The sequence below is a fragment of the Xylocopa sonorina genome, chromosome 4 (genome assembly GCF_050948175.1).
Source record: "Xylocopa sonorina isolate GNS202 chromosome 4, iyXylSono1_principal, whole genome shotgun sequence".
NCBI lineage: Eukaryota > Metazoa > Arthropoda > Insecta > Hymenoptera > Apidae > Xylocopa > Xylocopa sonorina.
This window is the reverse complement of record NC_135196.1, coordinates 12,961,422-12,988,921: the sequence shown is the minus strand read 5'-3', so window position 1 is coordinate 12,988,921 and position 27,500 is coordinate 12,961,422. Positions and strand designations below refer to the sequence as shown.

Genomic DNA, 27,500 nt, shown 5'->3' with positions numbered 1-27,500 from the left:
TCTTCTCGCAGGAAGATTCGCCACCACCCATGAGCAACTGGAAGTTGCCGATTTCAAATTTTGTTTCAGTGAATCACGAGGAAAAAAAAATGTTAGACATTAGTCAACAGCGACAATCAACGCTATTTGTTCAAGGTGAATGCGCTCGACTTGCTCCACTTTCTATTCGAGTAGGCAATGCTCCCGATTCATTAAGATTTTGCTAATTTACAAGTCATAATTAAGCTGGACTGTAGATACATATCGCTACGAGTTCGATAGAGAGCAAATAAACGACACGGTTCGAAGCATGGAACGAGGTGAAGATTGTGCGATTCGAATACGGAGAATAATCACGGAACGATCCTAGAACGCCCTTACAAGCGTCAGAACAGGAAGTGAGGCACGTTTTATTCCAGAAATATCAAGTTTATTTTAATTCGCTAATTTGTTTGGTGATTTTGAACTATGGTTTCATGTTCGTTACTCTATAGTACTATTTATGGAGGTTTACCATTGAAAGCAGGCGTTAACAGTTAGTTAATAGTTGTATACATATACATATTTATAGTAACTTAATGTTTTAGGTGCGTAGACCATTTGTTTCCAAGAGAAGATCGTATTTCTTTCAATTTACTACGATTTATAATTTACAGCCCTTCGGGGAACGATATTAGTATCGTTCGCTACCAGCGCTCCTAATGATACCTGGTTCCACAAATAACCGCTTGGTGATCGATTCATGCATTCAAAAAGAAGAACTCTGTTTGATGCGTGCAAATTGAAGGAACTTAATTTAATCAGCGCTGCCTCGGTCAATCAGTCGCGTAATTAAGTTGAACCGCGTAAAGCAAATGGACGAGAACAACGTTTAAGATGACGTCGTCGTCAAAGAGCACCCATAACCAGCGAGTTTCCACTCCTGGCTGTTGTTAGGACATATAACTCACAGCATCTGTATATATAAGAGCAGTGCGTGTTGGGTTTGGTGCAGGTTTCGATCTCAAGAGTCAGTTGAGGCGCTGGTACATACTTAACGCTGACGTATGATCCAGTTTGCGGCGTGGATCCTTATATTGAGCGGGAAAATCGAACGTGATCCATTGAAAAGGAATATTAAAATTGCAATATTTATCGAAGAAATGATCTTCTTTTTTTTAGTGATAACGAACTGTGTCAATTGGTGCGTCGAAGAATACTTGTTTGATCTTCAATAGAACGAAATCGCAGGTAAATCTAACAGTTTAATCACGTTCGTTCGTTTGAATGACATTTTGATGAAGTAATTTTGGAAATTGTATAGATTCCAAGCACCCAGTCCGATCTGTACCAACTATCGTATGCGGGTCCCACTATAGCTAAGAGTAGAACGAACAATCCCAGAATCGCATATGTATGTTTAAAGTACCGTGTAGTCGTTGTCGTCGTCACCGATAACTCGTAGTGAGAGGACGAAGAATCGGGGCGGGGCTTCTGAGCTTGTGGGACTGTGACAATTTAACCCGTTCCCGGTTCTTCAGTGAGAAAGTGCGCGTCGAACGTTCTACGTGACCGTCATCGTGCTGTTCCGCATAGTCTCCACACTGTGGGTTACTACTCCACGTGAATACTCTGAGGTTACTACGACCTGTCTTCATACGAAATATGAAGTAACAAGAAAGAGTAATTAAACACCAAGTGATTATATATAAAAAACGAGAATGGTGCCCGTTTGGAGGACGATCTTAACAATCATCATTGTACTGACGTTGGATCAAGGTAATCGCCATTTACCTGTATACCCGCTAGTCACCTGAACTCCGTTCATTCGGTGAAGCGTCACAATCACGTGGTCGTCGATGTGAGTCATGCTCGCAACAGGTTTTCTGACTTGTGTTACACATTATGCGAAGTCGGGAATCTCGATATATTAGTCCTATCTGGCTCGATATACAGTGCTGGACAAAAGTATTGGCACAGCATGATTGTTATGATAAAAATGCTTATAACTATGAAACAAATTGTTAAAAAGGAAAAATTTGTTTACACGTTTATTTATTTATTATTCTAGATTATTATTTAACAGAAACAGTAATATAAATAAAGTGATATGCGAAATAATAACAAAAACATATTTATTGAGCGTTTTAAGCATGGACAAAAGTATTGGCACATTATACAAAATTTAGTGTAGTTGTATCTCTCCGAAAAAAATCCGATTGTCACTTGATGGTATAGGTAGGGGATTCCCTGATAGTCATTTTTTCTAACAGTCATCCTTAAGTTCAGTCGATTAGCAACATAGGAAATATAACAAGCAACAATGTCAAGAAGAGGGAAAGAAACTACAAGTGAAGAGAGAAAAATAATATTAAATTTGCACAAAATGCGAAAATCTTATAGTGAAATAGCAAAAAGTGTTAATAGAAGTCGATTCACTATTAGAAGTGTCGTAAAACGATTTGAGAATCAATCAGATTTCAAAAGTAGGAATCGAAGTGGACGTCCCTCAAAGTTAACAGTTAGAGAAAAACGGAAAATTGTAAAGGAAGTGAAAATAAATTGTAAATTAAACTCATCACAACTTAGAGCAAAGTTAAATGAAGAAAATAAAAAAGAAGTAAGTTCGAAAACTATACGGAGAGTGTTAAAAGATGCGGGATATTCTGCGTGTGTCGCAAGAAGGAAACCATACATATCCAAGAAGAATCGGAAGATGAGAAAAGAATTTGCAAAAGAATTTATAAAAAAGGATCCCACATTCTGGAATAACGTATTATTTTCAGATGAAACTAAATTTAATATATTTAAATCAGATGGCAGAGTATTAGTTTGGAGAAAGCCAAATACGGAAATGGATCCACAACATTTACAAGCCACTGTGAAACATGGAGGAGGTGGAGTCATGGTATGGGGTTCCATTGCAGCGTCTGGGGTTGGCGAATTAGTATTCATAGATGAGATTATGGACAAATATGTATATTTAAATATATTAAAGGAAAATTTATTTAAAAGTGCTAATAAATTAAATCTCCCGCGTGATTTTTATTTTCAACAAGACCATGATCCAAAACATACTGCCTATATTGTACGACAATGGATCGTTTACAATACCGCACATACATTAAATACCCCACCCCAGAGTCCAGACATGAATCCCATCGAACATGTTTGGAATGAATTAGAAAAAAAAATTAGAAAATATAATATAACAAACAAAAACCAATTAAAAGCTATTATTTTACAAGAATGGAACAATATAGAGCCGGATTTTACAAAAAAATTGGTAACTTCAATGCCAAAACGATTGAAGGAAGTTATCATGAGGAATGGAGGGCCAACCAAATATTAATTTTTAATTTCTAAGTACTTTCAATCATTTGTGCCAATACTTTTGTCCATGCTTAAAACGCTCAATAAATATGTTTTTGTTATTATTTCGCATATCACTTTATTTATATTACTGTTTCTGTTAAATAATAATCTAGAATAATAAATAAATAAACGTGTAAACAAATTTTTCCTTTTTAACAATTTGTTTCATAGTTATAAGCATTTTTATCATAACAATCATGCTGTGCCAATACTTTTGTCCAGCACTGTATTAGTGCTCGATGTCATTTCAAAATTGTACATTTCCCTTTCTCTTTCGAACGTTACATTTGCTGACTGTCATTTTTATTATAATAAAAAAAGATCTGACAAGGATTCATTTGTAAGATTCTAGTTTTGTTTCAGGAGTTTGTCGTTGAAAATTTTCGTTTAGATATGCAACATGAAATTTTGCAGAGTCTCGCGACGTAAGTGTCATGCGTGACATTCCACTGAGTTTCCTCGCCCGATCTAACGCGAAAGTTTTATTTGAGAGTCAAGTGAAATCGTCGCTTGTATCTTTTCATCGGAGGATGATTATTTGTTACTATGGCGACGGAAGGTTTACGGCTAGTTTCACGTGAATCATTCTCTGGAATGCGTTTTACCTGCATTCTACGTGTGCCAATCTTACTTGAAACGGCGATGGCGAACATCACAGTGGACAGTTGCGCGCAGCTACTGCGTAACAATTATGCAGGTTGCACGCGAGAATGTTTGAACGTTATCTGGTAGTTAACAAATCGTCGAGCTCGATACATTTTGCTCGTTACGACGTGGGTAATAAATCATTGATGTGATTCACGTAACGGTAGCAGCTTCAGATATTTCGAGTAAATTATCAACTACAGAACTGCGTACGAATATTTTCAGATAGTTCGATCTTTCCAGTTTCTTCCCTTTTAATGCGCTTATCTGACTTGTTTCGTTGCGTATCGTACAAAACATAAAACGCTCTTTACTTATTTTGAAGACTCACTTATGATGAACTGCCGATGGTTTCTTTCTCATTTAGACGAACATACAATAATCGATCTTCGCACAGCGGTATATTAATTGCGATACTCAATTGGAGTGTATCGTGTGGCTCGATACCCATCGATAAATCAATTTTACCTAATTGTCACGAAACGAATACAGATCCAATAACCTTGATCGATGGTAAAGCCAATTTCAGACCAACCGTTTCAGAGTAGGCTACTGGATAGTGAATGAATGCTACACGATCACAATAAATCGATGACGATTTCACTATTGACTCTACGCGATATGAGTAACGCTTACGCGGTGTGCAAATTACCTTCGATACGACGAATGCCATTCGTTCTTCAATGAAATGTGACGAATTTGGAAAACTTATTTTCGTATCTTATTTGGAATTAATGCAACAAGATTCGCTCGTGTATTTATTTCGAGCAAATCAATATCGATTCCAAAAAACTCTTATATAAACAGTGAACGCACTATGTTCCAACTATGATCAAACATTACATTCGTCATTCGTGTTATTCTCGGAAATAATGATAGTATTAGGATCATAAATAGAATTTTCTTCGAGGAGCAAATATCAAAGAAAACGATGTTTCTTAGTTGTACCATATTTCTTATTCAATACACCAAGTCTTTCAATAAATAGATCGTGTTGTTACCATATATAATTTGCTGAAAAATTTCGATAAAATATTTCGCCGCGAGCCATTGGAAGGGTAATTATAATTATTCGTATCATTTGTTTATTCAGTTGATAGTAATCAATGTGTTCATATGACGGAAGGAAATTATCTCGACAGTAGTTAATCTATAAGGGACCAGTTGTTTTTCTCATCTTTTATCGTTAGTAGGCTGAAGCAGTTCTTCTCAGAAAAGAGTGTGGGTGTAGCTACGTACAAAATTATATTTAATATTCTGTTTCACTTATTTTTCGATAACCATGATGATTGTGTACGGTACAGAAAATGTCGTCCCTTCCAATTAGACTGAGAAACTACACACAGTTTAAAAAATAAGTATAATTAAACGTGAAAAAGGTCAGAATAATGCAAGGGTGCCATTCGCACGCCCACTCTACGACGCGTGCAAACGTGCCGTTTCCCTAACGTACGAAATATTATGCAAATATTGGAAAACATAATACCGATTAATCCGAAAATATACTGAAACGTTTGCCCAAAGATTTTCGCTGGTGTTTACTTGTAATTCACGTATTCGTTCTCCGACGAAGCGGCTCTGTAGGCTGATAATGGACTTCAGTATCAGAACAGGAAAAAGTGGACTTCCTTCCTACAAACGGCTTTTGCGTAGAAACAGAGTCCTGGTGTGATTGACAAAGAATTACAGTGACAAGAATCCGGTTGAGAAATTGATTATCTCCAGGACATTGCGGCTAAACAAATTTCGTCTGATTTCGAAATGTTACTCTCATTTTTTTTCACGACTAATAACTCGTTACTAGAATTTTACAACTTATTCAATTCGACTGCAAACCTCTTCGAAAGTAATCGTCAGATTCCCTTACCTATTCTTTTTTTTTATGATGGGCGATTAAACTGACAAGTATTTCGATGAGTACGACTTTCAATTTGTCTATTATGCATTCAGGTTCAATAGCATCTGATGTAGACACGATAACAAATGCTGACGAGCTTCTCATAAACGAGGGTGATCCGTTGAAGATCAAGTGTACCGGCTCTACGAACATTTCTTTCATTTATCCTAATTCACAGGATACGGTAAGAAATTATGCATGAGATTATAGATATTTACAAAAAGCTAGGTAAATAGCTTAACTTTTATCGAACGACTCTGTAATCATCGCTGTTATTTTCGTTAAAACAGATTCGCACTTCGGAGCCCTATATAGTGGAAGAATTTAGGGATGGTACCTACACGTATCTGTTCGAACGACGCGAAACTGTACATGGGGACACGGGATTGTATGGGTGTCCCGATAGTACCTTAGAAATTATAACATCCCCTCCAACACCCCCTCCAACACCCCTTCCAACATCCTCACCGTCTAAGGCGTATCGAAATTTGGTGTACGTTTATGTTCAATGTAAGTGAACCTTTAGTTGCTTCTTCCATAGTATATGATTAGAAAAGAAAGAAATCCATGCTCTGTCTATCCCGTTGCAGCGAATACACACGTGTTTGTAGAAGACTATGCTTTAATTCCACTGCATGGACTCATTGGTGAGACCGCTATAGTACCGTGCAGACCAACATCGCCCCATTTCATAGTCAATTGCACTTTCAGTGATAGCGTAAGTTGCACGTATTCGCGAATAAGTAATAAAATTTACAAACTAAACTATTCATTGTACAGCTCAAGCAACTAGAGGATTTCAATCCTAGAATTGGTTTCCGACTGACGAATCTCACGCTGAATGACAGTGGGTACATCCTCTGCTCGATAAGTTCAGAGGGCATGCAACATAGGATCACTTATCATTTGAACGTGCACCGTAAGTGTAGTCTAGAGCAGACGTTGACCCGAGCTCTTCTCTGTTGTTCAAACTTTTGAGCGACATTTGCATACCTTTCTTCGTATCGAATACATAATACAAAATTCTAGTATTACAGCGTTAATTTCTCGAGCGTTAAAAAAATCTTCGCTTCTCAATCATCTTAGGAAAGCAACCGCTGAACAAACCAAAAATTTTGGATACCACTTTGGGTCATGTAACACGAGGCCAAACTCTGCGCGTAAATTGTACTACGAAAATTAACGTGGACGCACAATTCGTTTTTAATTGGAACACGCCGCAAAAGGTTCGATGACATCTTCATCAACGTTCATATCGCGGCGAACTCTGTTTAAATTGATATTTAATGAAACCTGAATTCGATACACAATTTCAGAGCGACAGAATAAAGACCCGTCTTTATATAAATAATCTTGGCTCCGATCACCTGGTCAATGTCGAATTGACCATTCAAGACGTGCAGGATGAGGACGAAGGCCTGTACAATTGCACTATTAGGACCTTTTATAACAGCAGCAGCACATCGAAGTACATCAAAATTCATGGTCAGTTGTCAGTTGCTCGCTAACCATTTACGACTACTACATGAATTTGGATATAAATGAAATTCGTGTGAAGTCTTTCAAGTTTTAGCATTTATTGTTAAACCTGAACCTCCAGCAGCGTTCCTCTTTTGTTCTAAAAATTTTTACGAATATACACTTTTAGATCCGAAGAACAAGTTTATCAACCTAACTACTCAGGATACGGTTAGACGCTATCAACTTCGGGAAGGTGATAAAGTACAATGGGTCGTGTACGTGAACGCTTATCCGCAACCCGTATTAAAATGGTAACATATTCACGTGGAACAATAATAATGATATAAGCGTTGTTAAATATTGCTTTTCCATGCTTTTAATATAATTTTCAGGTTGAACCCAAAAGGACAGGAAATAGAGGGGAATTGGAATGATGAGGATAAGAAGTATGCCGTGAAGGTTACGCCAACTCAGACGATTCTAAGCATAAACCATTTAAATATCAACGACATGGGAGAATACGCTCTTCAGGCTATTAATCAGGATCAAATAGAAACGCTGAATTTTACCTTGGATGTGCTGGGTATGCGATTTTCATTCCACACGTTTGAATAAATAATTAACCAGCTTCTCATTGCCAAATTTTTCTTTTTCTTTTAGTAAGACCCCTGCCAATACTGAAAGTTGAGTCCTACTACGCTCTGAACGAGGTGACAGAAATTTCCTGTGACGTAGCGACATATCCATCGCCGAACATTTCATGGACCTTCATTAAGTGTCCTTATTATCCCTCGTGTGAAAACGCGAGCACCATAGAATTAACGGTACGTATCGCCTTTGTTAAACGGAGTTTCGATTATTGGATATTTTTAATTGTATTATACTATTCAATTTTTCTACAGAGCACGAAGGAAAGCGGAATGAACACTACGTTTCGCTCGACTGTCAGAATGAAGATCGAAATGAGCGGTCAACTGAGTTGCACCGCGTGTAACATTATTGGATGTGAATCTCAAGCTGAAACCATTCTAGTTTCTGGTAAGAGATTTTTCTTCGACTAATAATTATGTTCCCGGGATGTTTTTCCTTACCTTTATACCGTCGTATCGTAAAAATACAGATGGTGTGGGTGGTTTCGGTATAATCAAACCGGAGGAGCCAGTAACCGTGGGTGATAATCTCGAATTGACTTGCGCTGCGTCTATTTACAATTATACCGACAAATTTGTATGGAAATACGGTAATGATACACCTATCGTAGAAAATGGTAAGTGTCTTTTTAATTATAATTTGGATAGCATATTGATTGTTAGAAGTTATTGTTAATCGGTTGCATTCGAATCATTCAGAAGACAGATTGACGATCGAACAGTCGAAGACTCCCTTCACTTATCGTTCAATTTTAAAGATAAAGAATGTGAAGAAGTCAGATTCGACGAGATACGTGTGCAGCAATAAAGAGGAAGTGGAGTACGATTTGCAAGTATATAGTAAGTACTGTACTATAAAGATACATGCAGTACTTATTATCATTTAAACATACTCTCTTTTTACGTAATGGTGAACTGTCTTTAATTAGACGCAGAAGCACCTTATTTCAAAGAAACCAACCTGCAGGAAAATGAAACTATAATTGATTTCAACAAGCAAGGCCACCAGACGATAATACTTAAGTGTCTCGTGGGTGGAATGCCCAAACCAAATATTACTTGGTACAAAGTAAGCGCACGATTACAAATTAAAAGCAAATCAATTTCATTGATTTAGTAAAGTACACGAATTTTATGTTCTTTGTATAGGATGATAAAGTGTTACAAATGGACGACCAATATATGTATACCAACAACAGACAAATGTTGCATATAAAATATTTATTAGAAAGCGACAGTGGAAAGTACTCGTGTGAAGTAACGAATCGTTTGGGGACGATCAAGGCCTATGTGACGTTAACGATAAAAGGTAATTCATTGGTTTATTAAATAAAAAAGACAGTGTTGAGAACTCCTAATACATTTTATCGAAACTATATAGGAAAAGGACTTCCAATAGAATTTATCATACTGTTCATCATCTTACTTATCACAGTAGTGATTCTCGTGATCTATTTTACAATCAAGGTTCGCCGTGAAAAGGTAATCCTTAATTATTATTCGTCACTAATTATTCTCTTAGGTAACACGATATTTAATATTTGTAAATATTCCAATGGAACGTAAACTATATTTTTTATGTACAATTTTTTCTATCTTAGATCATGAGGAAGGAATTAATGGAGGCAGGATTGATGCACTTCGAGGAGGGAGCAGTGGAATGTTTAAATCCAGATTTGACGGTAGATGATCAAGCAGAATTGCTTCCATACGATAAGAAATGGGAATTCCCGAGAGAAAAGTTGAAATTCGGTAAGCATTGCTATCAGATGTTTAAATACAAGTCATAATCAGGAATATAGTATATACATTATTGTTGTAGCATGGTAGCTAAAGTGCAGATCGAGTTGTTTCCAAACTATTTTTTGATACAGCTCAGCAAATCTGGCCGGAGTCAAAAATTTAAGTTAAGCAACACTCCCATTAAAATAAACGCGTATCGCTTGCTTTGAATCTCGTGCTCGCTTGTTAAGTATACTCATTAAAAATATTGTACGCGTATTAGCCTCGACAAGTTTCTAATTTATTAAACCGTTGTAAGTGATCGTTGTCATTTCCTCATCAATTTTTATTTGTACGTTTGTATCTATTCAAAACTTCTTCCTGTAAAGTTAATTAAGAACATTGAACGTTGTAATTGAAATCGCAATTAAAACATTCGACATCTTCGTGATAGTTGAAAAAGAAATAAATGTTACGAACAACGCAAACCTGTAGTGTCTATCCTGTGTTCGCCAGCAAACTGTACGCGGAAATGCTTCGATGCCGGAGAACGGTCTTTCTCGAGAGAAACTTAATGCAAACGATCTACACTGTTTCACGATAAAACGGTTTAATGGTTCGCGGGTCATACGAAACAATATTCAACAGGAAGGCAATTAGGGAGCGGAGCTTTTGGTGTTGTCATGAAAGCGGAAGCGGAAGGAATTTGCGAAAACGAGCCAGTTACCACTGTAGCGGTGAAAATGGTTCGACGAACGACAGTTCCTACGTGCGTTCGTGCGCTCGCTAGTGAATTAAAAATCATGGTTCATCTTGGTAAACATTTGAACGTGGTCAATCTTCTCGGTGCATGCACGAAAAACATCTCCAAACGTAAGTATTTCATCGCAATATAGAAAAGTTTCACTGGAAAGCTATGCTCTCATGGAATTTCTTCTTTTCCATAGGTGAATTGTTAGTGATCGTTGAATACTGCCGATTCGGAAATTTGCATAACTATTTATTACGACACAGGGCTGATTTCATCAATCAGATCGATCCAGCCACCGATAAATTCGATCCAAGTATCGGCCAGGATATTTTAACCAGATCTGTCAGCGTCAGCAGCAGCAACAGGTTTATTGCCATTTCGTATTTTAATATATACTCTCTTCAATTACTGTTAAGCTCGTTCATAACTTCTTGCTTAGTTTTACCGCACAGGCAAGTGTAAAATAAAAGTATTCACAGCTACTGTAGTCTATGTAAATAACAACAAATTTCTATATGTTATAACAATATTATCAGTGATACTTGTAACTTTTCGAAGCGCTTGAATTTCACAATTGAACGTAATAATTTCACAGATATTCTTCAATGTAAAGTTAATCGATGTTATGTTTTTAACTGATTGCCATATAGAATAGGCAACTTATGTTTTGCGCTTCCTTCTATTCTTGTTCCAATAACATTTAACAATTAACATGGAAGTACTGACGCTGTGCATGGGGTTACGGTGTTAACCACGGTCCTGTTTCTTCTTCTGTCTATGCAGCAGGATAAAATACGTAGCGTTGACATTTTCTCGCAGCCTTGGCAGCAATTCTGCTAACGATTCGACGCTTTATCAGACATCCGCCATGGATTCCCAGGGAGTTAGCATGTCCCCGGATGGCTGCGTCCTTAGTAATAATTCCTCCCAGCCAGCGTGGAGAAGTAATTATCGAGGAGACTACAAGGATCAAAATTTAAAGCCGATCTGCACGCAGGATCTGTTATCTTGGGCGTTCCAAGTCGCGCGTGGAATGGAATATCTCAGTCAAAGGAGGGTACGTTTCACGTCACAGTCCACTTCAATTTATCAACGTCCAACAAATACCAATGTCAGCAATTATTCTGCCAGGTATTGCACGGCGATCTAGCTGCGAGAAATATTTTATTGGCCGAGAACAACGTGGTAAAGATTTGCGATTTTGGCCTGGCGAAAACCATGTACAAAGACAACAATTACAAGAAGAAGAGCGACGGTCTGTTGCCCATAAAATGGATGGCCATCGAGTCGATCAGAGATCGAATTTTCTCGACGCAGTCGGACATTTGGTCGTTCGGCGTAGTTTTGTGGGAGTTCTTCACGCTGGCTAAGACACCGTATCCAGGAATGGAAGCCGAGAAGCAATATCAGAAACTGATCGAAGGGTACAGGATGGAGCAACCGGAATATGCGACTTCTGAAGTGTAAGCTTGATTTAACTTCGCTGGTTTCATAATATGACACCAACGGGGGAATAATCGAATATTATCAATTCGCAGGTACGATATAATGCTTCAATGTTGGAAAGCCAAACCTACTTTGCGTCCCAGTTTCACGGAGCTGGTTAAAAGCATAGGCGAACTGTTAGAAGAGAGTGTCAGGGCGGTAAGTTTGCTGTCGATCGTTTTCTCATTAAACCGAACCTCATTAAACTATGGAAACCATGAAATATCTTTGTCCAATTCGCAGCATTACATCAGCCTGAACGACCCTTACATGGACATGAACACAACGATGATGGAGGGTGGTCGAAGCGACTATCTAACGATGCTCTCTGCGCCCGACCACACGACACTTTCCTCACCAACTCACGACTACACAAACATGCCCACATCGAATGCAAACGATTCAGCGTACCTCTGCATGAGTCCGACCTGTCCAGCTGACGAATCGGGGATATTCAGTCCCAGAGGGTTCCAGCAAAGGACCTGTTTCGAATTCCCATCGGTCACTTCCGACTCAGAGGACGCGGTGGAGATGTCACCGATGCTGAAGAAACCAGAAGACGACGATCCATACTTGAAGCCCATCAACGTGCACGAGCGAAGAGCGGAGTTTGTTCGCCAAAGCCAGGCGATGAAGAACCAAGCGAAAGACCAACCTGCAGATAGAGACTCGGGGTATTGCAATACTCCGCGGAATATTCAGCTGATCGATTTGAACGTAAAGAACGAGAAAAACGAGAACGATCTGAAAGAGGAATCGCAGGACAATGAGAAATCGAGCAATGAAAACAAGGTGTCGAAAAAGGATTATATGCCAGCCATCATAAGGACGCAGGACAATTACGTAAATATGCCAAAGCAAAAGAGTGATTTAAGATTGGACATGCCGGATGGCTTCAGTAATCCAAGTTATGTGATGATGAGTAATCGTGAGATGGATCAGATGAGAGCTTAAGAATGGTGCTTGAGTAGAAAGTGGTATAATTGAATAGTTCAGTGATGTGTAGAGTTTGGTGCTCGGTAATTGAAGAAAGCTTGAGAAATCGATAAGAGAGCATGTCTCGTGCACTTGTTATTGTTTTTAGCAGAAAGTGACACTACTAGTATAAGTTCCGAATATTACGTATTTCCTTCTCGTGCGCGTTGCTTAATATTGAATGTGCCATGACGAGAATCGATCGTGTTCTGGAGAACACAATTCATTGTGTCGTTTTTAATTGACTTTTTTAAGGAACTTTAAATATTCGTGAAGAGTGATTGACGCGTTCAATGCCGAGCGCAAAATTAGATGCTCATCGGAAGTAATGTTTTCGTTAACGATTAAAGCCAAAGATAATATTTAAGAGAAATGAGAAAGGTAAGAAATAATATTGTGAAGAATTCGACATAAAATCTATCTTTCTTGTAATTAAAACTCGGACGGAGTTAGTTAACTTCGTGTGTAGCTCGGGTGTATACGATTTATTCCGAAGTGAGTAAAGAAGAATAGTTGAAAGGAATATTTTTGGATGTCTAAGGAGTAATGTATTGAAATTTTTATAATTGTTCAAACATTACTGTAAAATCAGATACATTAGATAGTTCCATAACTGAACGCAATTTCCATTTCTTACTGATTTATTTTTTTTTACGTTTTAGTCGTTAAGAAGTCATGAATTTTTGAATGCCTTTTTTAAATAGAATTGTAATGAATGTAATTAACATTTAAGAATAACAATCTAAGCGTTCATTTAACTGTTCTGATATTACGATGCTATGTCATATTTAATAGTATTACTGTATGATTAAAGAATTATCGTATTAATTGAACAAAGGTACAAAGAACAATATTGAAATGTTAAAAGAACACGTGTAACAATGAGATGTAATTCCAATGCCATTGACAAAGTACTTATTATCGATTAAAAGGAGGTGTACAACAATGATAATTTTATTCAAAAACTGACTGCAGAGAAATATTTGAACAACGACAATGAAAATGAAAATTCTCTATATACATCTAATTTATAGAATAATTTATAGAAATATAAGGTATATATATATGTATGTATGTATACTAATGGCATAGGTTCATCAGTCACAGTACTTAATACTCAGTGCGTTACAAGTATGATTACAAGAATTAATGCTACGAACGTGAAGAATGCAAATTTTCAAGAAATTTCTGTTTGAACAGTACAAACAGTCGAAAACAATTTGAAGAGTTTGGAAAAGTGTAACATTCCAATGTTAATAAAGTATTTTTATTTGAGTATATTTAAGTAGGAGAAAATGTTACAACCACGCATGTTTGTCCAATGCATGTATATCATCTAACCATAAACCACATGTCTAGAACCTATGAAACATGTATAATAAACTTTTTACCTTTACAACAGTATATATAGCAGTAATAATCAAGCGATATGTTAATTATCTTCGATAACAAATACTAGAAGTAGAAAAATTATTTTTCCTCGTCTATATCATTAACAATTCTAATGGCGTAAGGAACATCATGTATCGTCACGTTACTATGAATACGTCGACCTCGTCTACCTACATCTTGAACTAAAGTTTTCTTATATTCCAGCCATCTAAAATTCGTCAAAACGCATTTAATATAATTCTCAGAGATTATTACATATAAATTTCATCAAATAATAGTACATATTACTTGCGTTTCCTTACGAATTCTTCAAACAATTGTTCTTTTGTAGGAAATTTCGAATTCATGAACAACTTGACACGTTCCCAAATATTTGCGCGATTGTGGACATTTAACCAATATCGCGGAACTAAAAAGCATCTTACATGTGTAGTGGCTACTATCCTTCGATTAATCATGTTCTCACCTAAATCGATGATGGCATCACCATTTTTATCAGAAACAGTTTTTAATGAACACTGTGATTGAATCTGTTAACTAGGAAGAAGGAATTAATTTCATCTAATTAAAGAACAACCTAGTTAACAAATTCAAGAGGATGCAATGAAATATTACCTAATCCGAAACATGCACCCCTGTTAAACGTACAGATTTGCATGAATATTGTACGTACGTCTGTTGGATAACATTGTTGAGATGTAGACGAAGGCTCTCTCATCAACATCTCCGCTACGTCCGTAATTTTATGCCATTCGTTGATCTTTGTATTTTTTTTAAATTTTCATTCGAATAATAAAAATCTACTATATTTTTATTTACAGATACGATACTCACGACGTCCAGTAATGAAGTTGTAATAATGCTCGAACGTTCGAAATCCGTCTTTTTATCGGTTGGCTTCGATGACAGTAGAATCTGTGCGTAATCGGCTAAATCCTGACTGGGATCTCCTTCCATGCCATTTGCCTTCAAAATTACATAGCATAAGTAATAATCATTGTTATCCGCATAGAACAGGAACAAACCTTGGTACTTCTATATTCGTATTCCAATTCGTCCATCTTCGCGGCCATTTCTACGCTCTTTGACGCAGTTGTGGCTTCCTGTTTTGCGTCGGCCTTTTTCGGATCAAATAGTTCGTAACATGTTCCAAAGACAGAATGTTTCTCGCGAACAATCATGTGCTCTATTAGGCGACATTCCCCTTCTAATAAAAAGTGTACATAATTCACCATTCCTTTGCCGTCACCTAATAAAACCTTAAATAATTATATTGTCACTTCGAGGCTATTTAACAAAACAACTAATCAATTTTGACATAAGTTTCTTGTTTGTTTAAATATACACGCACGCTTCGGTTTATTATAATTTCGTACCTCGTCCGGTTGATAATCCTTCAATCTACTAAGGATGCAACATTCTCGTATTGTCTCCGTGTCCCACGATTTAAAATAATTGAAGTGAACTAACGCATCTTGCAACATATCCCATTCTTTCGTTAAAGTAGATCGTAGGATATCGTCGAATTCTAAGCGAGGTATAAGAATTAAATCCACCGTGGCTACAAAGTAAAGCAAAGTCAACGATCGAGGTATTGCGCAGGCACATTCATTTTACATGCTTATAGTATAATACATATGTAAATACTTTTTGAAACTACGGTCGCTGAACGCGGTATTCGATGCAGCAACGCAATTTGACCGAATATGTCCCCAGGATTCAAGACGCCCATATCAATTTCCTTCGACTCACCTGAGTATTTCAACAGTTTATCGAGAGATACGCTAGAAGTAATTACTACATCAACGAATTTCACTTTACATACCGGTCCAACGATCGGTTACTTTTTTCGATAAACTAACTTCTCCATTTAGGATAAAATAAAGATTTTCAGCAACGCGATCCTGACGCACGATCACACGACCAGCCCGTAGATACTGATAGAAACATACACCTGCCAAGACTTCCCTCAAACGTTCTGGATATTTTATGAATACGCGAAATTTTTTAAACAGTTCGTATATGTACTTCCTATCGTCCGAGGACCGTTCTTCCGGTCTCGTCAATAGTACAGAACGATCCTTAAAAATATAATATATAGATACACATTTTTGCATTGTATATTTCTTCAAATTATAGTTCTAGGATAGTTTATATACACCTGTAGGGTAAGGGCCTTCTTTTCGATCTTTTTCTCTTGCACCATTCGGATATTAATCGCAACATCGTCGCTGACATCTTCAACCGCAGGCTTTTCAATCAACCATTCGATATATTCCAAGATAAGCCTCACAATGGCGCGGAAAAGATAAGTTCCTTTTAGTCTATTGACCTATTTGTTTATTGGTATAAACCTTTTCATAATTAGTTTAATTAAGGTAAATTTAATGTACATACTTTTCTTGGAATTGTCCATCTCTTTGCCAGTATTGACATAAATGATTCGCGAAGCGAGACCCTTCTACTGTATGGACGCATCTTTGGTTTTCTTGATCAATCGATTCTTGAATATTAATATTAACGTAACACGATTAAACCTACTTTATGATTTCGAAAACGTTAACTAATTAATTTTTTTAGTACCTACTGAATAGAAAGGATTCAACCTGACGTTTCCTTAACTTCTGTACATTGTTTAATCGATAAAAACATATATGACATAGATCTATGCGGTTTTCTACAAAATCGATAAGAGAAAAACTAATTTGAATAGTATCGGTAATGCAGTTTATACAAGAAATATTAATTGGCATAAGCTCTATGTTGCATAAGGTTGATGATTTTTGTGACTGACTTGCACATGTCAGGTTGCATTTAAGTGATTTTAAGAACGCAATGTGTATTGTGTTGTGAATTGACACATAGAGTGACTTTTGCTTTTTTACAGAGACTTAAATTACATATACCTAAATAATAATGGTAAGGGAGAACAAAAATTTCAATTACTTCTCAAGCACTAGAAAATTCTCAGTAATTTAAATATATTTTTGAAAAATACTTGCTTTGCAAACTTAAGGTTATGGAACTGATAACCTGTATAACAATTTGTTTTCTGATAAAGAAATGAAAAGTTGAAACCATTTATGACTTTCTGTATGAAATAATATTAATAGAATAATGTATTTCAGAGTTTCGGTTTGCCATCGGTTATTCCAAAACCTACTGTGAACGATCAGTTCACTATTCACGATGACAATTACGGTATACCCAAACCCATGGTTTCGGGGTATGAATAAATTACTAAATAATTTCATTAATTAATTAAATATTCTAAAATTTATTTTTAATCATATTATTATTGCTTTCAATAACTGTAATTTTAGATTATCAGCTGGTAGACAGCATATAGGCTATGCACATCCACTAGAAGCATCTGAAAAATGTGTAAGAAAATTTTGTCTACTTTATTAATAAATTATAGTCATAAATATTGTATTATTAATGTATTTAACATATACATATGTTATATGTAAATTTCAGTATGAAAAAAATCGTACTCGTATGAACATGGTACTGTTAAGAAACACACAGGGATTACATGCTCCAATGCGTATAGCAATGGAATTGAAAGCTGCGGAAAAAATTGGAAGACTTCCATTTTTACCATCGTCTAATATGATGAGAGATGTACTGCTTGGAAAAGATGAAGAAATAGGGTAAACTGATTAATTCTAAATTTGTTATGTATATTATTACTGTCAAATTATTAATTTTTAGAGTATTAATATAATTTTTATACATTCAGGTTTGAAGACATATTAAATATACCCGATTTTATAGAAGAAATGAGTCAACCACATGCTGTTGTTGAAAAAAGTCTTGGAATATTATAAATGGTATACTTCTTATTTATAATATATGAAAATTATTGACTTTGTATTATTAAATATCTTATAAGTAATAATAAAAATTTAACTCTTATAATTAACTAATTTATGTATTTCCTATGTATCAGAGAGTTCATAAATATAACATTCTCCATGTGTCTAATTCTCTGCAATTAATAAAAAATAGCCAATTACAGAGCAGTAAATGCTCTGTGATTGGTTAATGTTTTTTATTAGCATTGTTTGAGATCACCTTAAAAATCATTTTTTAAATATAATTATGGAATATTAGCACATAGTACATAGTACGAAGCTCCAATGCTGCAGATCTCAAAAGTTGATTAAGTTGATCAGTGACAAAACAGCAATGTGTGTCTAAATGTGTTCAGCAATATACACATATATATATATTACAATATAATACGTAGTAAGCATATCATAAAATAGTGTAGAAAATATTTCCTGTGATAGTTAAATTTCATATAATAATGATTATTTATAACTAATGTAATAAAAAATATTTGTTGAAAACATCAGAAAACATTTAATACTGTATTCACGAGGAATGTGGAGAGGTTATTGCAAATAATTTACAAGTAGTTGTTGGAGATATAGAATTATCGAAACCGTTTATACATTACACGATCGTAAGATTTTATTGCTTTATACTATTAAAAATGTATACTGTTTAGATTATTCTGAAATTATTTATAATACGTGTACTTGGTTTGGAAACTAAATTTTAGATAAAGAAAGCAGATAACCTTGGTATTGCTTACAGCATTTGATATAATATTAGAGAAATGGACATTAAAATTTTAGATGGCGGGTATTCTGTACAGTTATCTACCCATGTTAATACAGAAGCTGATAATGGTCCCTTATGGATATCAAAGTTTTTAGCAACAAATCCTGAAGCTGTTTATGCTACGCATTTAGATTTTCTACGGGCAGGTGCAGATATTATTGAAACAAACACATATCAAGCTTCGATTCCAGGTTTAATGAAACATTTACATATTACTGAAGAAGAGAGCATAAATTTGCTACACAAAGCTGTTGAACTTGCCAAAAAAGCGGTGAATGATTATATGAAAGAAACTGTGGGTGACGATAGTATCGAAAACAAAAATCCGATCATTGCTGGTTCATGTGGACCTTACGGAGCTAGTTTGCACGATGGATCAGAATATACTGGAGCATATGGCAAGAGTACACCTCGTGAAACCATAATAGAATGGCATAAGCCACGTATAAATGCTCTTATAGATGCTGGTGTAGATTTATTTGCATTTGAAACTATACCTTGTTATCAAGAGGCAGAAGCAGTGGTTGAGCTTTTACGACAATATCCAAATATTAAGGCATGGCTTTCATTCTCTTGTAAAAAGGACAGCCAGAATATAGTGGATGGTAGCAATTTCCAAGAAGTTGCTACACGTTGCTATAAAAAGGCTTTACCAGGGCAAATAATTGCTATTGGTGTGAATTGCCTAGCTCCGAAAGATGTGACGCCACTGTTAAAAAATATCAACAAGGGTACAGAGAATGAATTTATACCATTAATAGCATATCCTAATAGTGGTGAAATCTACTTGCCAACTAAAGGTTGGACAAAAGATGAAAATTGTGTTCTATTTGAAAGTTTCATTCCTGAATGGTTAGAACTTGGAGTACGGTACCTTGGGGGTTGTTGTAGAGTATATGCAGAAAATATAAAATCAATCAGGAAAGAAGTAAATAATTTCAAGAAAAATAAAGCAATGATGCATTAATTCCTTTTGTTAAAAACTGAAATCAGTTATTTTTGTTTATTAAGATTTACTTAATAATGTATTTGACTTTAAATAAATAATGAGTTATTTAATGAAGGTATCGAAGTATGTGCATCTTGCATTGAGGTACAAGTTTTAATAAATTAAATTACATTATAGCAAACAATTGCAAATTAGAATTACAATATACCTTTAATCCTGTTTTTGGAATATAGGTGTTCCTTATTTTAGAAACATTTATCTTTTAAAATATTATCTATTTTGAATTTCTCATTTGTATCTTTAAATTACATCAGTCTCTTTAACATTCTGCTTATATCTTCATATATTATAATGAAGTAGAACATTTATTAATCAATTTTTGTTTATTTGTTGAAATATAAAATAAAAGCTTAAATTTATAGTCACAACTAATATTAAAAAAAGGAAAAGGAAAAGACAGTTGTCGTACGATGATGAAAAGATATCAGTAGATATCATCAGACCAATGTTAGATGTAATTTATATTTAAAATTATGTATGTTTGTATGTAGACACATACGCGTAATTTATCGCAGTGCATACAAACGCGTGACAAAAATCTGATTTTTCTGATATGAACGTTTTCCACGTCGTAGGTATATGCAAGAACGAAGTATATTTCTTCTGTTAGGGTACTTAGCTGTGATACCTCTTTTTATCTCACACATTTATTATGGACTTTGGAATAAGTATATTCGGTAAAGCTAACTGCAATAATTGTTGCCTCATACTTGTAAGAACTTTTAAACGGCTAAGACGTTCGCGAAATTGTAAAAGTTAATAGATACCTGTTTTTCAACGATATTAAATCCGATATAAATTTTCGATTTATCGTTTAAAATATTATACGTTTATGTTCTTTTATGTGTAAAAAACTATCTTATTTAAGTTGAAGGCATCTGATAACGATTGCGACAATCAGAATTTAAAAAAAGAAAACCATGCAAGAAATAAAGATCTTAGATGGTGGATTTTCTACACAATTAGCAATTCATGTGGATGATAAAATAGATGGTGATCCTTTATGGACAGCACGATTTCTCATTACAAATCCTAAAGCTATAATTTCTACACATTTGGATTTTCTAAAGGCTGGTGCAGACATAATTTTGACAAACACTTATCAAGCATCTGTTGATGGGTTTTCAAAATATATGAATATTACAGAAGAGGAAAGCCTTAATTTATTTTGTAAAGCAGTAGATTATGCTAAAGAAGCTAGAAACTTATACAAACAAGGTATAGAGAATGGTAAAAATATTCTAAATGCAAGTCCACTGATTGCTGGATCTATTGGCCCATATGGAGCCTGCTTGCATGACGCTTCAGAATATAGTGGCAAATACTGTTCCTCTGTGTCTGAAGAAGTGCTCATAAATTGGCATAGACCCCGTATTCAAAAATTGTTGAACAGTGGTGTAGATATGTTAGCAATAGAAACGATTCCATGCAAAAAAGAAGCAGTGGCACTTGTTAAATTATTAAGAGAATTTCCAAATAGCAAAGCATGGCTGTCTTTTTCTTGTCGTGATGGAAAAAGTATAGCAGATGGTTCTAATTTTCAAGATGTTGCATTGCAATGTTATAGGCAAGCTTTACCAGGACAAATTCTAGCTATTGGTGTTAATTGTATTCCACCACAAAATGTAACCTCTTTATTAAAAGGAATTAACGATAATTGTAAGGAGTTTGTGCCATTGGTAATATACCCTAATAGTGGTGAGAAGTACACATTAGAGCATGGTTGGATGAAACAAGAAGAAGGACACTCTTTACATGATTTCATACATGAGTGGCTCAATTTAGGTGTTCGATACATTGGTGGATGTTGTAGAACAAATGCTACAGATGTGGAAAAGATACGAGCAGAAGTAGAGAAATGGAAAAATAATAATTAAATGGTTAAATTTTACAATTGAATCATGTATCTTAACCATGTAATACATAAGTATGGACAAAGCACAAGATAAAAATGATCTTTTAAGATTTACAAAAGAAAATACTGAAATATTTTTATATAAATTTACTATTTTGGAGCGAAAAATATTTTTCTTGTAACCTTTTTTATACATTACATTTGTATACAATATATGTAAAAAATGTTTTATTTTGAAATATAAGATTACATGTATAAACCGTGTGAATATATTATTTCAGACATATCAACTTCAAATTTAATTAAATGAAGATTGTATGCAGAAAATAATTCAAATTTTATAAATAATGGAAATAATTTTGATGGAAATAATTAAAAGTACATCTGCTACATAAGTATACAGTGAAATTCCGGTATTTGCAAGTAATTGGAAAAAGAAAAATATAAAATAAAAAGATTGTTGGCCGCAAGTCATTCTTGTACTGACTTCACATATTAACAAAGAAGCTTATAATCTAACTTTCACTGTATGTAATTTAGTGTGACTTTTATATTATTATTCTTATGAAAGATTATGTATAAATATTTATATAAATAAATTATATTCGATGTACGTGTATGTAGTATGTATATGTATCAATTTTCAACAGATTGATAAATATATATTAGTTCATTACCTACGTTATATATGCTTCCTTCTACGTTTATGTTAACATTTTTATTCTCTATATCAACATTGAATACAGAATTGAGTGGAATTTGAGTTTTACCTTTCAATATATCATCTGTTATTGGTTTACTTCTGGGGCCAAGCAGAGGATCATTATAACGATATAGAGAAACTAATGACGGATCTAAAAAAGAAAAGAAAATAATAATTTGATCAATGATATAGATAATATTAAATAACTTCAGTTGATACTGATTGAGCACGCACTTTTTATGACTTTATTTTCTTTAGATATCCTTGATACCACATCTTGTACAGTATCAGTATCTGCTATTTTTACAGACATTCTAAATAAGCCTTTACATATCTGTGGATTTATAAAGCATACAAGAATTCCAGGTTTCGTAGAAAAATTAATGTGTGGAGCACCTGGGCAACATTCTTCTCTCGTTTTCTCTGGAGCTTCATCCGTGTACTTTATCACGATGTTTTCCAACTAGATGCGAGTAAAGAGTCATTTAATCCAATATCTGTATAAGACAGATTCAGGAAAGGTATATTACTTACGTCTAGCGTATTTTCAAGATATTTCTTATTATCTTGTAGAACTTTAAATTCGTCAAAATCTAACGTTAAATTAAGTGCACTTAATCCGACGGAATCCATCTTTTCTTTCATAACTTGTACAAATGGCATCACCCGTTTCATATATTTTTTCAATTCAGCCAGTTTTCCTAATTCAATCGCAATAATTTTATTTTCTGGTAGTTTATTGTCGTTTTTCTGCAAAATAATTTACTAGAAAATATCTTAATGACAAAATACAACATAAAATATGTTTCAGATGTATTTCAGGATAATTGCTCACAAGATATAAATCTTTCATTGTAGTTAAAATAGTGCTCTGCCAAGGTGGGTATGTTTTCGCTACCCAAATTGTTGCCTGAGTCGGCTTTTCTATAATTGATGTATCACTTTTTCCTTTTGTTGCCTTCTTTGGTGTCAGATAATTTTTTAAGATAATTCTAAATGAATGCGCAGCATACATGAGATATTGCGATGATTTTATAAGAATTTCATTTACTTCTTCTACTTGAGGCCACCTAGCATTTAATATGCTACCCTTCTATTGAAAGAATATTTAACATAATAAAAAAAAAAACAGCTTGATTGTTAAATTTGGATTGTCAAAATTGAATATTAAATGTCTTACTTCACCGATCAATGTCCATATATATTCCGCTACGTGTGGACAAATTGGAGATAAAAGAATAGTTTGGAGCTTCATAAATTTCATGATCAACATCCAGTTGATACCGTCCAACGAGCTTAACTGCAAATACTTATCCCTTGCTGCTTGTAACTCAAAGAATCCCGTTCTCAGTGCTTCTTTGTACAGCATTTTCGTATAATTTTCACCGGTCTCTCGTATTTTCAGATTTATTTCACTAAGTCGGATATGATCTTAATATCGACGTTGCGAATTGAAAAATTTAAAAGTACCTTAATAAATACCTTTCGAAAACTTTGTCATTAAACGTATGTGGTTTCCCTTGTCTAAACGTGTGTTTTAAAGCCAACACTTCTTTAACCCATTCAATAAAATTATACAATCGAAGGATCCCAGCGTCAGCCATACTTTCCACGAAGTTAGCATCTTCTATCGAATCACCAGAATCGGCAAGGCAAAGCCGCATTCCGTCCGCAGAAAATTTCTCCACAGCTTCGGCAAGGGTCAGGAAATTACCCTCCGACTTCGACATCTAATAAAATCGTGCTTCTGTAGGATTATTTCTCACGAGACTTAATATAAGAGCCAAATAGATACACTAAAATTGATATCCTTTACCTTTGCCGAGTTTAAGAGTAAATGTCCATTTACCCTTATTCCTTTTGGCCATAATGCGGATTGCTCGGGCCATATTGCAGTGTGATTGTAAATGAAAAATGTTAAATGATTTTGTACGAGATCCTTTCCCGATACTCGTAAATCTACTGGGTACCAGTAATTAAATTCACGTCGCATATGATCTAATGCCTCTTTTCTTATACTTGTCTTTGGGAACTTTGCATCTTTGAAGAAAATGTAATCCCATACTTCAGGTGTCATTTCACTAGCCCTAATGGAAATGTCATTTTAATATTATATTATACAATTTATATTATTTTAATTTTATATTATACACACGTATAAAAAATATATCGAAATATTACTTTATGTTGTACATATTTGGTTTGTCTGCTTTAAATGTTCCTCCTTGTAACAGATGCGCTACAGTATAGTAAGCCATATAAATTGTTGAATCTGAGAGTGATTCTATCAACCAACTTTCATCCCATGGTAATTTAGTACCTATAGTTTATATGTTTGTAAATCTGTATTGTAAAAATTATTTACTAGTTTTTTGCTTAACAATCAAATAAACTCACCAAGTCCATAAGTTCTTGAACATGCATACTCGTGTAACCAATCAAGACAAGCTATAAAATTTTTTCTCACTTCAGCATGGAAAGTATTGAGGTTATTTAAGGCTTTTACTGCTTCTTTCTTCCAAGATTCTTCTCCATAATCTAGATACCATTGATTGCATAAAGCAACTACACATTCATCATTTGATCTGGAGATTACAGTTTTCTCTGGCTCGTAATATATAACCGCTTTTCCTTCTTTTATCAATTCGTTTTGTATTTGCTTTTTAACATCTTGAACTCTCCTTCCTTTATACTGACCGACTAGCAGTACACCATCATAAAATCCTTTCAGATATACCATCTCTTTAGCTTCCAATAATTTGATCTTATCATTTTGCGACTGAATTTTTAATTTATCGCATACAGTTATCGCGGATAAATTACCAAATCCTGGTACTGCGATAATAGGTATCTGATAAACAGAAGCATATTAATAATAGTTTTACTTTTAACATGATAAAAATAGGCATTAAACTCACTGGATCGTAAGGTAACACCATTTCATCCGTTATTTCATATTTTTTTCTAAGAGCTGGTTTTTTTTCTAAGTCCATCAAGGCCGCATAATCATCAGGAGAATCACTAGGTACGGAAGTAACAACTCCAGTACCTTTGTCTTCTTTAATCGTTAACATTGGCAAAGTATAAATAACTTTATGACTTGTAAGAGGCGCTTCTATCGGTAATCCCAATACATCCTGTACATTTTATACTTATGTAGTGCTTAACATTTGATGCATATAAATACAGTGATAAATAGCATTACTTTTCCAGTAAATTTCAAGATAATTGGTATCTTTCCTTCCTCTTTGAAGAAATCTTGATAAGCCATGTTTCGAGCCGCTCTTTCCGTTGAAATATAAACATCTCCATTTACTAGAGTATAAGCAATGTAAGTTATGTCTGGATGAATCCAACAGTTCGTCTGACCATACATTGTTTCTGGCCTTAATGTGGCAGCTACGAAGTAAACTGGTTTGCCAGAAAGAGATCTACAAAAAATCCGTAAAATAAATTTAATATTTGCAGTAACTTTTATAAACTTTTTATAACCCATACTTCAAATTTGGAGGATAAGGTTCTCGTAGTTTCATTTTAATTAACGTATATTCTTGAGGCCCAACACCTTCTCCAGTTGATCTGTCGTGGTCCATACAAGGTTGTCCATCCTTTGGTGAATAGATTGTATATCTTTTACCATATTTTATTTTGTTTCTAGCTTTCAAATGCAGAAATTGCCAACGAACAAACGAATCATAAAATGGATTTGCATCGGTTGTAATAAAAGTTCTGCGCCAATCCACCTAAAATAAGTCCCATATTATTTCCTTTCTACATTGTTTCTATCTTTTTTCTTCTCTTTTCAACAAATTATATTCTACAACTTACATGTAATCCAATTGATTTCAAATCTTCTACAGCAAGAGGTGGAAAATATTCTAGCCAATATGAGGCATCAGCAAATTTTTTTATATCTTCGTGTTTCAGGCCAAGCGTTTGCATAATTTGCCACTGATACTTTGCACTGGCTGTTTTAGCAACTGCTTTACTCTAAAGATATTTATTATTTAAAAACAACACGCCAATATATTTTATAATCATACAGTACTATATTACCTTGGTCCCTTTGCTTTTATCTTTTATTATTATATCATCTATATCTTCCTCCTCGACATTTTCTTCTCCAGGAAATTTAGGTGGATAACCATATATTTCCATCTCTCTTTTTAATTTGTCAGCACACGCCTTAATTGGCATACCGGTACAATGAAAGCCAAATGGGAAAAGTACTTTTTTTCCTAAAAGACGATTGTACCTTACTGCAAACTATAAAGTATATGCAAGCTATAATAATTAGTAACAACCTTATAGATTTCCATACACCAGAATTAGATGCCTACCTCACACTTTGATAAGGAAAATACATGACCGAGATGAAGTCTTCCATTCATATACGGGTAAGGAAATGTTGCAAGAAATTTTTCATCCGCACTTCCCTTCGGTTCTATAGGTGCATCTTCCTCGTACACTTTATTAGCTTCCCATTTCGTTTGTACGTCTTTCTCAATTTTCTGAAGGTACTCCACCTTAAATGTTCCTTTCCTTTCCGTTGCCTGTCGATGAACAAATAAAAATGTATGTAACAATTGCTGCTAGTATGTTTACCGGCAAGAAGGTTATTTCATATCGATTCTTTTAATTATTGTTTATAAATTTAGTTTAGATAAATACGTAGGAAATTGTAGTTTTCAAAACGAGGGTAATATTAATATTTACCATTCTATCAGGTAATACGGAAATGTAAGAAAATCCAATCCAAGTATGGAATACCACGTGCTGACGTATACTGCACAGGCGAGGTACTGAAGTTTACACGGTATTCACCACAATTCAGTAAAAGGTGATGCAATTTAGACAGGTAAAAGTTATCATTACCTGATGCAATTGATTTATCGAAATACAATTATCGTAGATTTTCCAAATAAATATCAGTGAATGGTATGAAATTCAAAGAAAGAGGTAGATACTTTGTGGTTACATACATTTG

General features: G+C 34.7%; 6 protein-coding genes across 11 annotated transcripts; 4 read left to right on the top strand and 2 right to left on the bottom strand.

Moving 5' to 3' along the window:
• Positions 1-1,401: 1,401 nt before the first annotated feature.
• Positions 1,402-12,984, top strand: Pvr (PDGF- and VEGF-receptor related). The gene is made up of 23 exons (XM_076893826.1): positions 1,402-1,737; positions 5,929-6,059; positions 6,166-6,385; positions 6,466-6,593; positions 6,656-6,794; positions 6,962-7,101; positions 7,192-7,360; positions 7,524-7,647; positions 7,729-7,919; positions 7,997-8,160; positions 8,239-8,374; positions 8,457-8,603; positions 8,689-8,826; positions 8,916-9,055; positions 9,136-9,295; positions 9,368-9,468; positions 9,588-9,738; positions 10,357-10,581; positions 10,656-10,824; positions 11,246-11,516; positions 11,591-11,922; positions 11,998-12,103; positions 12,188-12,984. Exons 1-23 carry the CDS (start codon positions 1,680-1,682, stop codon positions 12,896-12,898), a joined length of 4,251 nt encoding a protein of 1,416 aa, XP_076749941.1. The 5' UTR covers positions 1,402-1,679; the 3' UTR covers positions 12,899-12,984.
• Positions 12,985-14,381: 1,397 nt separating this feature from the next.
• Positions 14,382-16,804, bottom strand: LOC143422711 (uncharacterized). Of its 3 annotated transcripts, none has more exons than XM_076893574.1 (10): positions 16,709-16,804; positions 16,473-16,643; positions 16,137-16,392; positions 15,959-16,063; positions 15,688-15,872; positions 15,337-15,570; positions 15,146-15,277; positions 14,927-15,071; positions 14,600-14,777; positions 14,382-14,519 (listed from the first exon to the last, which is right to left on the bottom strand). In XM_076893574.1, the coding sequence occupies exons 1-10, from the start codon at positions 16,787-16,789 to the stop codon at positions 14,390-14,392; spliced, it is 1,617 nt and encodes a 538-aa protein (XP_076749689.1). In that variant the 5' UTR covers positions 16,790-16,804; the 3' UTR covers positions 14,382-14,389. The 3 variants fall into 3 exon arrangements, with proteins under 3 accessions (XP_076749689.1, XP_076749688.1, XP_076749690.1); XM_076893573.1 differs by having other exon boundaries at positions 14,600-14,841; positions 14,985-15,071; XM_076893575.1 differs by having other exon boundaries at positions 14,456-14,841; positions 14,985-15,071.
• Positions 16,805-17,084: 280 nt separating this feature from the next.
• On the top strand, positions 17,085-22,898 carry Pomp (proteasome maturation protein). 4 transcript variants are annotated; one of them, XM_076893623.1, is made up of 6 exons: positions 17,085-17,230; positions 17,440-17,537; positions 17,635-17,695; positions 17,792-17,967; positions 18,057-18,147; positions 22,880-22,898. In XM_076893623.1, exons 1-5 carry the CDS (start codon positions 17,228-17,230, stop codon positions 18,142-18,144), a joined length of 426 nt encoding a protein of 141 aa, XP_076749738.1. In that variant the 5' UTR covers positions 17,085-17,227; the 3' UTR covers positions 18,145-18,147; positions 22,880-22,898. The 4 variants fall into 4 exon arrangements, with proteins under 4 accessions (XP_076749738.1, XP_076749737.1, XP_076749735.1 ...); XM_076893622.1 differs by lacking the exon at positions 22,880-22,898 and adding an exon at positions 21,523-21,636; XM_076893620.1 differs by lacking the exon at positions 22,880-22,898 and adding an exon at positions 18,466-18,511.
• On the top strand, positions 18,850-20,009 carry LOC143422730 (betaine-homocysteine S-methyltransferase). Its single transcript, XM_076893607.1, has one exon. The coding sequence runs from the start codon at positions 18,942-18,944 to the stop codon at positions 19,911-19,913; it is 972 nt and encodes a 323-aa protein (XP_076749722.1). The 5' UTR covers positions 18,850-18,941; the 3' UTR covers positions 19,914-20,009.
• Positions 20,509-22,069, top strand: LOC143422732 (betaine-homocysteine S-methyltransferase). The gene is made up of 2 exons (XM_076893611.1): positions 20,509-20,530; positions 20,824-22,069. The coding sequence occupies exon 2, from the start codon at positions 20,876-20,878 to the stop codon at positions 21,830-21,832; it is 957 nt and encodes a 318-aa protein (XP_076749726.1). The 5' UTR covers positions 20,509-20,530; positions 20,824-20,875; the 3' UTR covers positions 21,833-22,069.
• Positions 22,337-27,371, bottom strand: Leurs (Leucyl-tRNA synthetase). The gene is made up of 16 exons (XM_076893516.1): positions 27,230-27,371; positions 26,854-27,066; positions 26,570-26,779; positions 26,342-26,503; positions 26,012-26,256; positions 25,719-25,944; positions 25,432-25,650; positions 24,911-25,364; positions 24,695-24,833; positions 24,330-24,600; positions 23,996-24,243; positions 23,694-23,928; positions 23,349-23,606; positions 23,048-23,263; positions 22,748-22,976; positions 22,337-22,664 (listed from the first exon to the last, which is right to left on the bottom strand). The coding sequence occupies exons 1-16, from the start codon at positions 27,230-27,232 to the stop codon at positions 22,447-22,449; spliced, it is 3,546 nt and encodes a 1,181-aa protein (XP_076749631.1). The 5' UTR covers positions 27,233-27,371; the 3' UTR covers positions 22,337-22,446.
• Positions 27,372-27,500: the final 129 nt, after the last annotated feature.

What these genes read in the sequence shown, in the direction of transcription:
- Pvr (XM_076893826.1), top strand. Translation starts at nt 1,680, where the DNA reads ATGGTGCCCGTTTGGAGGACGATCTTAACAATCATCATTGTACTGACG. An exon ending in TTATCATTTGAACGTGCACC is followed by an intron (nt 6,795 to 6,961) that starts GTAAGTGTAGTC and finishes CAATCATCTTAG; the next exon opens with GAAAGCAACCGCTGAACAAA. An exon ending in TCAAGGTTCGCCGTGAAAAG is followed by an intron (nt 9,469 to 9,587) that starts GTAATCCTTAAT and finishes TTTCTATCTTAG; the next exon opens with ATCATGAGGAAGGAATTAAT.
- LOC143422711 (XM_076893573.1), bottom strand. Translation starts at nt 16,789, where the DNA reads ATGCGTCCATACAGTAGAAGGGTCTCGCTTCGCGAATCATTTATGTCA. An exon ending in AGTAACCGATCGTTGGACCG is followed by an intron (nt 16,064 to 16,136) that starts GTATGTAAAGTG and finishes TGAAATACTCAG; the next exon opens with GTGAGTCGAAGGAAATTGAT. An exon ending in AGGATTATCAACCGGACGAG is followed by an intron (nt 15,571 to 15,687) that starts GTACGAAATTAT and finishes TAATTATTTAAG; the next exon opens with GTTTTATTAGGTGACGGCAA.
- Pomp (XM_076893623.1), top strand. An exon ending in CCCAAACCCATGGTTTCGGG is followed by an intron (nt 17,538 to 17,634) that starts GTATGAATAAAT and finishes CTGTAATTTTAG; the next exon opens with ATTATCAGCTGGTAGACAGC. An exon ending in GGAAAAGATGAAGAAATAGG is followed by an intron (nt 17,968 to 18,056) that starts GTAAACTGATTA and finishes TTATACATTCAG; the next exon opens with GTTTGAAGACATATTAAATA.
- LOC143422730 (XM_076893607.1), top strand. Translation starts at nt 18,942, where the DNA reads ATGGACATTAAAATTTTAGATGGCGGGTATTCTGTACAGTTATCTACC.
- LOC143422732 (XM_076893611.1), top strand. Translation starts at nt 20,876, where the DNA reads ATGCAAGAAATAAAGATCTTAGATGGTGGATTTTCTACACAATTAGCA.
- Leurs (XM_076893516.1), bottom strand. An exon ending in TGAAATCAATTGGATTACAT is followed by an intron (nt 26,257 to 26,341) that starts GTAAGTTGTAGA and finishes GACTTATTTTAG; the next exon opens with GTGGATTGGCGCAGAACTTT. An exon ending in CCTTATCCTCCAAATTTGAA is followed by an intron (nt 25,945 to 26,011) that starts GTATGGGTTATA and finishes GATTTTTTGTAG; the next exon opens with ATCTCTTTCTGGCAAACCAG.